At 35.2% G+C, this 16,470-nt stretch overlaps 2 protein-coding genes across 2 annotated transcripts; both read right to left on the bottom strand.

Annotated features, from left to right (window-relative positions):
- On the bottom strand, window positions 152-5,390 carry LOC18604566 (WW domain-binding protein 11). Its single transcript, XM_018118190.1, has 9 exons — window positions 5,180-5,390; window positions 4,586-4,679; window positions 3,709-3,794; window positions 3,537-3,586; window positions 2,986-3,055; window positions 2,786-2,867; window positions 2,205-2,629; window positions 1,461-1,988; window positions 152-808 (listed from the first exon to the last, which is right to left on the bottom strand). The coding sequence occupies exons 1-9, from the start codon at window positions 5,258-5,260 to the stop codon at window positions 590-592; spliced, it is 1,635 nt and encodes a 544-aa protein (XP_017973679.1). The 5' UTR covers window positions 5,261-5,390; the 3' UTR covers window positions 152-589.
- Window positions 6,787-9,713, bottom strand: LOC18604565 (protein NUCLEAR FUSION DEFECTIVE 4). The gene is made up of 2 exons (XM_018116818.1): window positions 9,087-9,713; window positions 6,787-8,724 (listed from the first exon to the last, which is right to left on the bottom strand). Exons 1-2 carry the CDS (start codon window positions 9,555-9,557, stop codon window positions 7,534-7,536), a joined length of 1,662 nt encoding a protein of 553 aa, XP_017972307.1. The 5' UTR covers window positions 9,558-9,713; the 3' UTR covers window positions 6,787-7,533.

Genomic DNA, 16,470 nt, shown 5'->3' with positions numbered 1-16,470 from the left:
TCAGCGAACCATTACAAGGTTAACACTTACGACTTAACCTTAGTAAGATTCAAGTATTGGCAGAATTTTACTGTAAATCAAAGAAGGTTCTAATAAAATCGACTGTCAAGGAGTATGTGACCATAACAAGAAAAGAAAGAAAATGGACAACTTAAATGTAAAAGAGACCAGTCTCCTAAACTTTTTATTAAGTATACTTTGTCAGTTAACAGAGCAACAGTTAATCGATAATACATACAATCAGTGAGTGCCCAAAATCAGAGGAGGGGTAAATTGTAGGAAAAAATACAATTTCCAATCTCAAAATGCAAGTAAACTTCCTATGTTGCTTGGAGCAGATATATTTTATCATTCACTTGAGGAAAACTGCCCTGAATTACACAATCTCATCAAACTGAGAAGGTTTGAAAGTTAGACAACAGAAAAATGAGACACCATGACAAAACAAAACATCGAAAAAATGGTCCCCAAGATCAATAAATATCGCTCAAGCAACATCTGTAAAAATAGCTTGTACATGCTTCATTCTGATTGCACTGGTGGCTCCTCTTTTCCTTGACATCTCAACAGCTATAGCAAATATCAGCTATCAAGTGCTATCAAGTGCACCAAGTGCCTTCATATCCTCCAAGAATGCCATGTACGAGTCATCAATACTCTGTCCCTTTGGAGCTGATGATGAGGTTGATTCTGGCTTCACAATGGTAGGAGCTACAGGCTTAGCGTTCACTGTAGTGGTTGACAGTAAAGGCTTTGGTTTTGCTCTTGGGGCAGCAGTCTCCCTCCTGACTCGAACTGATGCAGGAACCTAAAACCAATAAAAGCTTAAATCAGGAACACATATGCAGCCCTTTTCTAGAGTCTTGGCAATATATAGACATAGCACATCCGTATTAGGAAGTTATTAGTGTTCAGGCAAGTATTATTTATTTTTCAGAATTAGTTTTCAAGTTTAGAGAACAAATTTGTCTTAGAGCTGTTATCACATATGGCAGAAAATAGAGACAGTGCATAATTAACCATATCCGAAAGCAAAGAATTCTTCTTACTCCTGACTTGTAGCTTTGCATAGTCCTTAAAGGTGATCTAAAAGAAATGCTATTAGCTGAAGGGAGAGGGAGGAACTGCTTATGCAATTCCACATCAAAAATCAAAATCAATGCAAAAAAAGCACTCACTCAATTTTGATATGGGCATACCAAAGAGAGAAGATACATTCCACATATCAATATATCTTAATCCTAAGACAATCTGGTAAGGCAATATCCAAGGTGTTCAGTCAAGAACACCTCCCACACTCACTTATGCATGACCAGAGGTAAGCTGGAAATAGTTTAATCACTCAGAAATGTTCACTAAATTCCAACTATTCTATTTCTCATGCATGCATGAATATATCAAATCATGGCCACATATAAATATTAAAGCAACAAAAAACTAGCAAAGGAAAGTGGACTCACCATAGCTGTAAGTTCTGGTTGATGCTGAGCCAATGGCCGCTTAACAACAGTAGATGCAGCAGATTTAACATATGATGGCTTCTGTGGTAAGAGTGGTCGATTTGCAGAATTATCATCATCCAGTGCAGTAGGAGGAGGACCAGGTGGAAGTGGCGGTCTCATCATTGGTGGAGGTCCTGGTGGAGGGCCAAAAGGTGGTCTTGGAATTAGTGGGACCATCATTCCAGAAGGAGCAGCTTGACCAGGAAGTCCAGTAGCAGATAGGGGTGCCCGCATGTCTGGATGTGGTGGTGGAGGGAAACGTGATATTCCAGGGGGTAATACATCAGGCCGTAAGGCTGGGACCATGGCAGGTCCAGGGACTGGAGGTTGTTGCCTGGGAGGGGGCGGGGGTGGCGGAACCATTTTAGGAGCCTCTTTTGTGGCTGGATGGTTATTGGCATCAGCTTCTGAGGGAGCACCTTCAGCCTGGCTAATTGCCAATTTAGGGGGCAGTCCAGGAGGAGGGGGAGGGAGGACAGGAGGCACCTAAGAAGGGGGGGAGAGAGAGAGATTAATAAATTTTTCACAGAAAATATCTCTGAAGAACTATTAAACAATTTTGTTGTTCTCGGCATTTGGATCTTTCTTAGAAAAAACATCTTTCCGCTTCCCAACTTCTAAAACACAGAATATGCTAAATCTATTTATATGCCCAAGACAGATAGACAGCAAATCTCGAGAAGACAGATGAAAAGCGCTAACCTGAGCCAGCTCCTTGGAGGTCGAATCATCTGACAGTACAGATATTTTCTCTTTTTCATTTCCACTAGTTCCAGGAGGAGGTGGCTGTGAAGTCTGTAGAAGGGGTGGAGGTGGAGGTAGTGGAGGGCGAACTGTAACTTGCTCTTTAGGTGGGGGACCAGGAGGTGGTGGTGGCCCAGGCGGTGGAGGCAAAGGAATACCCAAGTTTGCCGTGGCAGGCTTGGGTGGCATAGGAGGTGGGGGTGGCAGAGGCAAAGATGCAGGCACAACAGAGCCATCCACTGAGTTTGAAATACCAGTCTCTGGCAAAGGAGGTGGCGGTGGAGGAGGTGGAGGTGGAACAGCTACAGAAACATCCTCTGACTCTGTATTTGAGGATGACGGAGCAGCACTTGATGATGCAGCAGACAAGGGAATTCTAGGTCCTGAAGGCCAAAACCAACACAGACTAAAAGCATGTGAGAGAGAGAGAGAGAGAGAAAGGGAAAATAAAACCAGCTAAGTATTTAAGTAAAAAATGCAGGAGAGAGAACTATGTTTTAGCAAAAAACATAAAAAAAAGAAAAGAGAAGTTACTAAACCTATTGATGATTTGTACATGGGCGGCTTTCCAGGTGGTGGAGCCCCTGTAGGATTGAGAGTAGGGTGATAATAAACAGAGTCCTGCAGATAAGAAATTTTGTAATATAAAAAATAAGAAATATTGCAAAATTAGGCTCCAAAAGTAGCATATATTATCAAAATATCATTTTAGAAGTTAATCGTCTGATTCAAAACTTACTTCAGGCTTAGGGTGCTTCGATCTCTCCTCTTCTTCTGCAGTTGTCCTTCTCCGAGGTGGCCCCAAGTGACTGTACCAGAAGACAAGCTACAGTTGGTAAATGAGAATATTGACATGCTAAGAGTAAAGCATAAAAAATCATATCAAAAAAGGGAATGATGGTGCTAAACCTCGTGCTTGCAGGCTGAATGGGTTCAAAGCATATAGGGGAGTATTTTGATTAGGCTTGCTGTTGGAATTGTTGTGAATGATTTTTGTGTATGTACAGGGGATCTTGTTGGTTTTTGTTGGTGCTTTGATTACCTCTGATTGTTTTGGTTGAGGTTGCACTGACCTCTGTCTGTTTGGGGGCTGTAAATGATGCTTTTCTTGGGAGATCAGGGGTGATTCTTGTAAATGCAGATTGATTTTTGTGGATCTGCAGATTTTGTTCACAGGTGAAGGGAGGTGTTGTCAACCTCCTAGTTTGGATGTTTTCTTTTATTTCAATGATGAATGAATACCATCCTTTCAGAAAAAGAAAAAAAAAAAAGAAGGGAATTCCCATTTACCTGAACATAACAGGGGTCTCACCCTTCTCCTTCATTTTGTCTTCATATTCCTGACCACAGGAGCAACGAAAACAATAGTTATGTCATGCAGACAACTAAATCTAATAAATGGCAGAAAAATCATAAGCCAATATTTTTTTCCCCAAAAAAATTTTATCACTCAAATCCTTACCTTCCTCTTTTTTAAGACAAGGTTAAGTGTGTCTTCAAGTTGTCTCTTCTTGTGTTTTCTTGCTTTGTCTAAAGCACCTTCAGCCTCTGCAGTAATTCAACAAAGTTATAACTGGTAGCCCACCAGACAGCAGTTCAAAATTAAAATTAGTAAAGAAACAACCACACACACCAGTGAGGAACAAGGTGAACTGCAGATACAAAATGCTTACACAATAAACATTCACGAAATGCTTACAAAATAAACATTCATTCGGATTACATTCTTCATACCCACTTACACCAAAAACCCTCTCAACCTCTCCCCAAATTAAAGAAAGAAGGAATGAAAAGGGAAAAGAAAACTTTCATAGGCATTTATTACATCAATGACCACATGGTCAATGATTATCATATTTTCATTAAAAATGCCATCTTGAAATGGACTGCATTCAATCCAACAACTACTTTATCAGAGAAAGATGTATATCTAAAGCTACTAGCCTTGACTTAAAAAACAAAACATTGCTTAAGGAAATACTGATCTTTTCCAATTGTTTTAGAAACTAAGTTTTTCACACTAGTTATAATTAATTAAAACCAAGCTCAAATGCCCACATGCCACAACAGATATTTACCAAAACCTCCTTCAAAGGAAGAGGAAAACAGATGAGAAAAATCAGTTAGCAACTAAGGCTTGTTCAGTCCCCAGCATTAAAAGTACAGTCCTAAAATTTACCGACAAAGGAGAAAACAAGGTACAGCCCATTACGAATAAAGTTTTCTAATTTTAAAGCCTAACCACCACCAATAAACTCTGCTCATTTTAAGTGCTAATTTGCATGTAAACAGATATTAAACTATTAAACAACATGAAACATCCAAGTAGAACAACTTACTCATCATTTCTAACTTCTCAATCTGTTCCATGATCGCCTGTGGATCTTTCTTCAAAATCCCTACCTCCCTCACCTTCTTTCTTTCCTTCTTGTTCTGTTACACACATTAATAAGTATTTAAACATTAAAATGTACGCCAATAATAATCTGAAACCATGACTAACATTTAGAAAATTAGCTACAAAGTAAGCGAAATAAAATTAAACGACTTTATAATGCCTTCTTTTTATTATTATCATTTAAAGTTCGAATCAATATAGCACAGCTTATTTAACACGAACATTAACTTTGAAGCCAATAATTTCCCTCAAATTGAACACCATTCTCTGGAAATTCTTTTATTTTTTTCCCCCTTTTTGAAGTAACCAGTAAAACAACAGAATATAAAAAGAAATTGAGTTTTTCGATTTAGGAGAAATAATTTTTGTTTTTGGTCTCTTTTTAGGCAAACAAGAAAATTAGGGCAATGAATGAATAAAAAAATTAGAATGGAATAAATAAAAATTGAAATAACGAAGAATTGAGCATGATTGAAGGACAAAAGGGAAGCGGAAACCCTAAAAAGAAAAGGAACGGTGTAGGAAAGGATTTTACCCGTTTAAGTTCTTTCTTACGGAGCTCCTTACGGTAAGCGTCCGTAGGGTTCATTACTTTGCCTCCTTTCGTCGTCTTCATCTTCTATGTCTTTTCGCCAACTTTTCTTAAATTTTCTGTTAAGGGTTTCTTCTTCCGATTTTTCGATTTCAAATCGAAGCGGGTGAGAAAGGAAAAACCGATGATCCGCTTGAGGGCACGTATTTTTGGATGTTTTACTCTGTTTTATTTTTGTCGTGATTTTCCTTGGGCCTCAACTCTGCAAATATACAGTCCAAAAGTAGGCCCAACGAGCTCTTTCCCTTCTTTTTCAAACAAACTCAAATTTTGCTGGGCTGGATAAAGGAAGACAAGATTTTGCATTAAGGCTTTGAGACATGGGTTTTCTTCTTAAATTTGAATTCTACTTAAACAACAATTTTTTGCAATTCAATTACGCTCATATTATTCATAAACACCCTCAGGCTCAAATTAAGCAGAAGTTAGGATTTAGAATTCTAACTCTCCTAAGGATGTCAATAACTTGTAATAGGGTAATTTGTAATTGAATATATATATATATATATATATATATGTATAAATTCTTTTTTATGAGTTAAGTTTAATATATTAATTTAATTTTCATTCCTTATATACATAAAAATTATTTTATATTTATTTTAATCAGAGATTTAATGAAGTGTTTTTAGAGTATTCAGGGAAGGGTTCGGATAACAATCCAAAATTTTAATCATATTTATAAAATTCAGATTAAGGTATTTTAAATATAACAGACTACTTTACTGTTGACATCTTAAACACCCTGTGGCATTTTTTAATAGAATTTTTCGATATCATTCCTTGGGCTAAAAAGCAAAACTTCAAGTAAGGAAAATCATAACTTATAAGCGCGCGCATACACACACAAAACTGGTCTTTCATAGAACACAAAAATTGTTAACACCGTTTACGCAACAAAAATGGAGTCCAATTAGAAAGCTTTAGCCCATTCAAAAAATTAGCTAAAGAAAATGAGGAAAAAAAAAAGTTAATAAAAAAAAACTTATCTTCTGGTGATTATCTCAAAAACGCAATTTAATGGTTTTAATTTTTAAAGCTCCAGTCTCCTATAGGAGGAGATTCAAAATGAAATAAGAAGTCTGAGAAGGGATTTGATTTCCTTTTTTTATTTTTTTTGAAAAAAAAAAAAGAAAAGAGTTACAAGAATCACTAACAAACGTAACACAGAAAAAACTTTGAATGAGGATTCAATTCTAAAAACTAAAAATTGTAGCCACAAATAAGTTAGAAGAAGATGTAACATATCTTGTCCTTTTATATATTTTTATATTTTTTTTTTCGAAAACAAATCCAGGGAGCTTTCTACAAGAGAGAGAGAGGCGGTGTGAGTCTGCAGATTGGTCTTTGTGAGAGTTGAACAGTTGAAGCTCATGACCATGATGCGGATGCAGAGGAAAGCCAGGGCACAGAGCTTGTGAATCCATGATGATCCTGCAAACTGTGTTGCAAGCAGTTTGTAGAGATCAGATCAGTTTATACATAAGCTCTTAGTTCACAAAACTGCTAGCTAAAAGTAACACATACATTTCTGACAGTATTCAACTAACTAATGCAACATCAACAATCAATAATTATTATAAAACAGAACTACTTACAAGCACCAGAATCCTTGTGATTCATGTCACACAAGAATCACTTTTCCGGGAATTTTTGTGATACATTTCATCGTCAACCGGATGTTACATAGCATTCCAAGTAAGAATGACAGAGTAGCTTTTATGATTAATCTCAATATCTAACCCATTATCTTCATATGTCAGCTACTTCGGAAAATGTTCCAAACTCATGCCAAAGATCTCCTACTCTTCTTCCTCCAAATTATATTCCTCAAATTGCTGCAATGCATCCAAGTTCTACTTGATAGCAACCCTCAAATCTCCCGCCCAAAAGACTTCACCTGATTAATTGATAGTTTTTGGCAACTTCAGCTACGAGAAAGATGTAAAAGAATTTCTTTTAGACCCTCCAGGTCTTTTGTACCGAGGAAAATATCTCCTTTTATTTCCAGCCTCAGCATGCTCAATAACAAACAATAGTTCATGACAAATCTACACCTATAATGCTGATTCCCTTTGAAAATTAAGAAGAAAGCTTCCTCCTCTTCAGGGAAATAAGCTTATATCCAGACATGTTTCCGTTTCCTTTAGCATAATGTTTAGCTCGGGCCTCTGTTAGCTTGTTACTACAAACAAATACTAGCATAATAAGTCCTAGACAGCCGATGAGGCCTTATCTCAATGGTAAGGAGGAGGCCCTGATACCTTTAAGTCACCACATGTCCAAGTATTAAGAAATTACTCCCTCATGTAATGTAGCAGTCTTCTGAGTATAACCTGATTATAAAAACTTTTGGTCTGGAAAAACAAGCATAAAGCAGCAAGAGAACCCAATAAGGTGGCAGATGCCATGATAAGATATGATAACATAAAGCAGTGAGTTCCAGTGCAACTGTTCCCTTCCCCTGATGCCTCCATATCATAAATATAGCCAACCACTTTCACAGAGAAAATATATGATCCAACAGGACTAGCTATGGTAATGCCATTGAATATAGTACCCATATGTCTTACACCAAATATCTCAGAAGCAATCGTGGGCATCAGGGACCACTGAGAACCATAACAAACACCGACCAAAATTGAACCAGCATACATAGCACCAGGCAAACCAGATGCGATTACAGCATGACCAACACTCATGGTAGCTAGAGTGAGGACCATGAACAATGGCCTCGCGCATCCTCTAACATGCAGGAAATAATCTGATACATAGCCAGCACCAAAACGGCCCAGAAAATTCCAGATGCTCCACAAAGAAACTAAGGTATTAGTCTCAAAGCTCAAGTAACCAAGAGATTCACCTATTTGGCCAAGGTTATTCACTGTGGCAAGCCCTGAGCCCATGCCGCATGCCATGGCAAAGAACAAAATCCAGAAGTTCACAGTGCACATGGCTTGTAAAAGATTAAGGTTTTCTTCCTCCTCGGGATTCCTTGTATCATTAGCATTTATCTCTTGATCAGCATCAGTAGAAAAGTGATGATAGCAGGCAGGATCTTGTGCTGCTGTCCCAGCATCCAGCTGTTGGGGCTCATCCAATAACTTGTCCCCCTCAGAAAACAAACTCTGCTGAATCACAGGGAAGCCCCTTTCTTGTGCTCTGAGTGCAATGCACAGAGGTGATGCAACTAACACTAGAAGCACAAACAAAATAAGAACCCGCACAACCAATTGCAAATGAACAATGTGCTCCAATATTATAATAGCCATAAGATAAGCACCAACAAGTAGAGAAACAAGTGAAATAGCATTGAGAAGCTTCTTCTCATCTTGTTCATTAGTGTCGTAAGTTCTCACAAACCACATAAGTAAAAAAGGATTGATAGTGGGCAACAGTGCCAGCATTAGAAGATATGAAGTGGGCTTGTTGTTGAATATAGTCTGATAAACTTGAATTAATATTGCTCCACTTAGACCCAGAAACCCCTAACCAATGAAAACAAACACCATTAATATTTGTCTTGAAGGCGTAATGTTGATAAAATTCTTGTGCTAACAGATGTCCAAGAATCGACAATGGCCAATTTATGCAAAAATCGAAGAAGTAAGAACAAAGAATTATCCTGATCACAATTTCGTAAGACCAAACAAGGAACTTCCAAATTAAAATGTGCAAGTTCTAAAGGCTGAACTGAAGTGTCATTAAGTCAGATAGAAATATAGTACATATATATATATTATATATATATATATATATATATATATATATATATATATATAAATCTTGAAACACATACAGAATACTTAAATTTCTATATTCTAACAGTATCCGAGAATCAAAGCCTTACCTTCATAAGACCAACAGCAGTGCCACTGTAATCGGGAAAGTTCCGTACAGCAGTGACCACATTAGCAGTATTGAAGAAACTCTGAGCATGCGCCGCCAAAAGCATGAACAAGCACATCCCCACAACCGGAGGCCGAGGAATCAAGCCAATTACAGCAGCCCAGATCAAGAAGTAACCCGTAAAGGATTGGATGGCACCCGCCACGTGGACCAACCAAGGCCCACCAAAGGAAGCGAGGCGACTGTGGCGGTTATATGGGACGGCGAAGGTGTAGAGAATGCCGGAGAGGACGCCGCAGTTGGCGCCAATGTCTTTGAAGACGGAAACGGTGTCGAGAGTGGATTGATCATAGTTTTGGGTAGATTTGAGAGTTGGGGAATAGATGGAGAAGGTGTAGAGTGAACCGCTGGTGCACTGGATCCATATGCTGCCTACTGTTGATATCCATTTGTTATTGAGCTTGTATTTCATTTTCAGATTCAGACTCTCCTTCTTGCTGATTTTGCTTTCCCTTTTGGGTTCTGTTCTGAGTTCTGACTGCTGTCTGAGCTTGGGTTTTGTACTTTTGAGCACGGCCACCTGTGAGTACTAGTATGCTTTGGCCCCGCTACTTGTCATGCAAAAGCTTTGTTGACGTCTTAAAAACTTCTATTGCCCGCAGAATATTTCTCTCTGTTCCCTTTCTATTTTCCCAATATTTGTTTGAAACCCAAAGGTGATTTCTAATTCCCTCTACCAATTTTATTTTCTGATATTAATTCTCTGAATTAAAATATTTTATTCAAATATGAATAATATGACGAAGAAAAAAAAATCATTGATGAGTTGCCTATCCTTTAGTTCTGATTTGTTGTTGGGGCTAATTGAGAAATATCAAGGGCTCTTCGTTTTTAGATTTGTAAATAATTTACATTTGCTTCTTGGTTATTGTTTTCATTTCTTTCCCCGTTCTTCTTTCTCTCTTACTCTCTAGTTCTGTTTTTCCCTTGGATGGTGGAGCTTTTGACTAGAGTACTTTGATTTATTTATCTCATTTCCTCTCTTTATGCAAGGTTTTATGTTAATTGGAGTATGCCCATGCGATGCACTCATGTGATATAGGTAAAACAATGCATATTGAAATATATCAACATTTTAATAATCATACGGTGCTCACTTTATATAAGCATTCATAAAGCTATTTGTCAACTACAATATGTATAAAAAAAGTCAAAAGTTACATAATTGTTGTCAACTGCAATATGTACACAAAAGTCAAGAGTTGCATAATTCTTTAAGTGATAATCTATTTAAGAGTTGTAAATATAGACTGTAATATACAACTTAAAAGTACATAAAATACATGATAAGTGACTTTATTCAGTAATTTCATCGACCCTAATATTTGGTCTTTGTGAAACTTCTTTCTCAATACTAATAATAAGCATTCCATCCTCCATAAAATCCTGAATCTGATAAGTCCTTACATTATCAAGCAACTTGAACATGCTCATGAAGTAGCAAATGATTATTAAGGTGGAAACAAAGTAAAAAATAAAAATTATAATTAATTGTAAAATAATTTTTGGATAGCTTTTACCTTCACCACACTTGACTATACATTTAACTATCAAACAATTAAGCTTGTAAGTAAGAAAACAAATAACAGAGTCAACCATTTTTTGTTATGAATACAGAATGCAGATGGAAAAAAAGGGTCTTAACAATTAGTAAAATGCCATTTAACTTGCCAAGAGAGAGAACCTAATCATAAAATCTCAATAATTATAATTAATAGAAAACTTAAGTTGTAGAAATGGTGGATGAAAATTGAGGCCTAACAATACAAATTAATTACAGTAATGAAATAAAAGGTGCAGGGATTTGACCTCATGCTCAAATATGAAATTAATTAAGAAATTAAAAATATAACATAGCAAAAAAATAAACTAGCATTTAGTTAAAGGAACAGCCAAATTCCATAAAATCAATGTTTGTGTTTTTTCATGTAATTTTCAAATTAATTATGAGCATTCATAAATTTAAGAATTACATACCTTACTCTAGATATCGTAATCCAGAGCTAATCAAATCCAAAAGGCTTGTGATGAAGCAAGTAACCCGAAAAAGTATAAAGCGGTCTAAAATCTTATATTTAAAATCTTTGCTTCTTCACCTTTAGGATTTGTCAAATCTTTAGCCACCAAAGTGTCTATCCTCTTATAGTAATCCACACAGTGACCGAATAAAACTTTCTTAAAGGTAGGATTTTACTTGTGCTAGCAAGTTTTGTTTCTAAAACAAAAAGACCAAAAGTTCTTACCGAATCTTATTTTTTTCAGAGATAAAAAACTATTTTTCTTTTCTTATCTTTATGAAATGGTCAAGAAGTAGGTGGAGTTTAGAGTTTTAGTTAGCTAACATCATATATTTATATAGCAAAATTAAGTTGTAACCCTAAATACAACAGTTATATTTTAATTCAATTAAGTCCTTGTGAACTTAATTAATTTCTCACTTTAATTTTGGTTTGTTTCAATTAAGTTCAACTTAATTAATTATCCTTATTTAATCTTAATTATGTCATTTAATGTGTGTGACCCATTAGGCTTCTAACATATTGGCAATAAATAAAAATCTTAATCAAATATCAATTTGATAATTGATTTATATTTATAGATCAAAAGCGGCATCTAGCAATACATCATGACCACCCAAATGTTAGAGAGTCAATTAGAAAATTTGACAAAGCCCTTCAGTGATAAGCTTCTCAGTGTAATACGGTCCTTTTATCAAATATCCTAGTTATGTCATTAAGCATGGCTCGGTGTCTACTTGTGACATTCCATATTAGTTCTCATAATTCATGACTAACCTTATAAAAAAGCAAAAGGTTTTCATGAATTCCCCATTTCCAAAGATGACTAAATGCAATTATTGTAAATTTCGTGATCATAATTCATTCACTTGTCCTATTAGAAAACAGCTATCTTATAGGATTAGACAAGTATGCATTCTAAAAAGAACTATGTGTAATGAGACTAACCTTCAAAGATTTAAAGAAATTTAGATACTAAAGAACAAATGAGAATGCCTCTTGTAGGCGTGCTAGAGCAACAAGGAACAAATTCTTGAAGATTTAAAGCTCTCTAGACACACAAAAAAAATTAAGTGATTTCTTTTCCATAAGTCTCTTATTTGTCAAATTATGAACTTTCATTGTTTGCTCTTATCTTGCTTTGACTAAATTGATTTAGCTTAGTTTCTCAAATTATTTGCTATTCTTGAATGAGATTTCAATTGTCTACTCTCTTTTAAACCTTATTGATAGATTTTGATTATGTAAAATTTATTTAAATATGATACATGGTATAAATTGCATAATTTTGAAGGAAGTATGAGATTAGATATTGAATATGTGCTTATGTTTGAACTTGAGTATATACCAAAAGTTATTGATTGCATTTTGAGTATTATTGACTTTGCTTAATTACGAAAATTATTTTGATAAACATCTTTATCCTTTTTTTCAATAGTGATGGTTCATAACTCCAAATAGAGGAGGCCTTTGGATTGATTGCCCTTGCTTAAGCACGACTGTCATAACTTTCATTTTTTATGATTAGAATTTCTACAATGGATCACTCAAGGCTCTTAGACTTGCAAAATTAAGCCTTAACTCTGATACCAATAGTTGGTGTAGTAAGGTCAATGCAATAAATACAAAAAGAGGGTAAATTGGTATTTAAAGTGTAGTAAGCTCAATGCAAGAAATACCAAGACGGTGGTGAATTGATATTTAAAAAATTTCTTTGCAAATCTAGTGTAAAAAATCAAACTTCTATCAAAATAAAATTTCTACTTGTGTATAAAACAAGACAAGGGATTTTCTCAAATAATATTCAACAATAAATCATGTTAGAAAGATAAGCTTAAAGTAAAACTACCAAGAGGGGGTGAATTGGTTGTTAAATAAAAATTTCTCCTTTTTCAAAAATCAGCTAAACTATGAAAGAATAAAACAACAAAATAGAGTATAAACTGAATGAGTAAAGAGTAGAAAAATAAAAAAAAATACTTAATAGGATTTTATAAAGGTTTAGCCTTCTAATGCTTATGTCTTCTACCTTAATAGCACAAGGAGTTTGAATCCACCATTTTCTTCATTTTTTAACAAGGTTAGGCCTAAGTTGTACAACATGCCTTTTGCTAGATCAAGCTTAACCTCTACAATATGGCTTTTGTAGGAATAAGCATAACCTTTACCAAGACACTGCCTTTTTTAGGTTAAAGCACAACTTTTACACAAAATGAAACCTTTTAAAGAATTAGGCAAAATCCCTCTACCTTTTACTTAGAGGTATAACCAATACAATAGTAGATTTTAATGAATCACTAACTCAACCTCTAGAAAGGTTGATAAAAAAGTTTAAGATCAGAAAGGTGAGAGCTTTCACAAAGATATGGATGATCAAAGTATGTCTAAGCTTAAGAAGGATTAGCTGAAGAATAAAGATGTGATCTTTAGGCTTTTTACTTGCTCAAATGTGGGAACTTTTTGTTCATAGTTGTTTCTCTTTTTTTTTTCCACTATTTTCTTTTTCAAAGATGATTTAAATTCTTTCAAATTCCTCTTTTCTTCCCCCTTTGACGTCCTCAAGATGGATAGTTATAGCCTTTGAGATTTTCTACTTGTTAGAGAGAAATTTGAGTCATTCTTTATATGTTCCAACTAGCTTGCAAAATTCTTTCTCATCTGTAGAATCAATTCTTTGTTTATGAGTTGTCGATTCTTCACAAAATTTGTAGCTATCTATCTTTAGAGAATCGATTTTTCTATTTTAAGGTATCGGTTCTTCTACAACTGGGTTCAAAGGTGACACCTTTGCAATCTTGGATAATCGATTCTTTTGCCTCAAGGTGTCGATTCTTCACTGTGGTCAAGCCCCAAAATTTGAATATAAGCTTGATTTTTGCTGCTCCACATTTGTCTAGTTGTGCCATGTCTTTCTTAGCCACCAATTTTCTGAGTTGTACTTTGGTGCTTCAAGAATTGACATCTTCTCCATGTAGAATCGATTTTTTCTTCTTTGCTTTTCTTTTTCTACATTCTATATCTCAAGAATCAACTTCTCCCTTTCTTAGAATCAATTCGTCACTATGATATTTGCTTGAGAACTGACTTCTTCTCCAAAATTGATACTTCTTGTAATCAAAGAAATAGATTTTGCTTTCTTTTCATTTAAGAATCAAGTCATTTCTTTTGAGAACTTGATTCTTAGGCTAGCACTTTGAATTTTGAAAACAAAAGATCTTTGAGAAAATTTAAAGATATTTCTTTACGTTCAAGAGTATTATCATTCTTATGAAAAGCACGTTCGAACAATCAAAGCATTTTAATATATATTTCCTTTAGGTTTAGCTTTAACATTCCTTTGAGGATTTTCTTCATATTCAAAAATATCTTTCATTCATTTTCAAAGTTTATTAAGTTCAGTCAATTTTGTCATGTCAGAACAAAAGTAAAGCTAACAATTTCTCCCTTTTTGATATGACAAAATTAAGACTTAAATTTGCTTAATGAAGAAAACTCCCCCTGAAAATATGCTCAAGATTTCAAAATATTTTTTTCAAGTAAAGCTCCTCCCTGAATTTGTTGTTTTTCAAAAAACATTTACATTCAAATTTGAAATCATTTTTGTAATCTTATTTTGAAAAATCCAACCATCATGAATGAAAAGTTAAGCGTAAATTTACTCATTATATTTCTTCTCCTTTTTGTTATATAAAAAAGGAATAGCAAATATAATATAGGAACAAAGGGAATAAAAACTCATAGAAAAATAAAGCATTAGTAGCACAAGTTAAGTGTAATTATAAATCAACATTTAAGGATAAAGCATAGATACATTCACAACAAGTAAGTTCAATCAATCATCAATCAACATAAAGAAATTGTCACGACCCATATTCCGGGCCATGACCTGCACAAGGGCCCAATAGACATAGTCCATTAAGCCCAAGCAAGCTTATCTATTTATCCTACTCATTATTCCATCAAATATTGCTAAGTCACAAATTATAACTTTAAATCAAAATAGTAATAGACACTCCCAACTCGTATTGGCATTACTCATTTAAAATATACATACATCATCTACAGTATGTATCTTAATAATTTACATCAAGTTTTATCTATACATCTCAAAAAGAAGACTCGATTTCCAGCGGAGGGACTCGAAAGAATGTATAGCTACTGAATGCCGAGACACCTACCAAAAGATGGATACAAGTCTACAAGGACACCTCGTCCTAGTTACCGGCTGCCTCGTGATCTGAAAACATGAAGTTGAAAACGGTGAGTATAACCCAATGAGTGAACAAGGAAGGGAACAAGCATACCATAAGGAATCTTTAATGAAATCATGATGCATTCTTTTTCAAAACAATGCAATTTGTTTCTATTCTTATTAAAAACCCCTCATCAAGCCCTTAAATGATTAATCATTTGAAAATCATGGACCCATACATAACGGACCATTTGAAGAATAAAAACTTTAATATTACACAAGCAAATCAAATACGACAACGAATCTTCGCTGTAGCGGAAAGGCATTCTCCCTGCAGTGTAATTGCAGCGAGAATGAATTTTCATTGCAGCAACGTTGGGATTTAGTTATTAGCTGAACAAGGGTTTCTCAACTGACCGAGGGTTTCTCACTAAACCTCCCCATTTTAAACTTAGCTCATTTAATCCTTAATGTTGGAAGTCCATGCTTCGATATGGTAGCAAAGAAGTGAAAGATAGGGCAGCAATTGGACAAGATAGGAGACAAAAACAGAAGGTTTTTCGCTGCAGCGAGATTCTTTCTCGCTATAGCGAAATTGTAACCCAAAAACAGAAGGTTTCTTGCTGTAGCAAAATTCAGCTGATGAAACAGAGAGTTTTTCGCTGCAGCGAGATTCCTTTTCGCTGTAGTGAGAAGCTACAGTGACTATCTCGCTGCAGCAAAATACATTCTCGTTGTAGCGAGAACCAGTTCTGGTGAAGGTTCTCAAACTTGAGAGTTTCTCGCTGCAACGAGAATGATTTTCGCTGTAGCGAAATACAGGGCACCAAACAAAAATTTCTCTTTCTCCTAAAGAAAACCACCCTGCTTGAAATGTTCAAAACCAATAAGAATTACATAACAACTTCCCAAAGTTTAACATACCGAATTTCACATACATTACATCCATATACATAACTCATAAATTTATTATAACACACATGTTTACGTATGTATACATATACATATACCTATCACGATCATGCACACCATCCCATCATCATCATCACCAGCTCATGCTCACTCCCTACTCGCACATGGCTGGGTCATCACCGGGTTATGCGTACTCCCTACTC

The sequence above is a fragment of the Theobroma cacao genome, chromosome 3 (assembly GCF_000208745.1).
Source record: "Theobroma cacao cultivar B97-61/B2 chromosome 3, Criollo_cocoa_genome_V2, whole genome shotgun sequence".
In the NCBI taxonomy this organism is placed as follows: Eukaryota; Viridiplantae; Streptophyta; class Magnoliopsida; order Malvales; family Malvaceae; genus Theobroma; species Theobroma cacao.
This window is presented reverse-complemented; position numbering and strand designations above follow the sequence as displayed.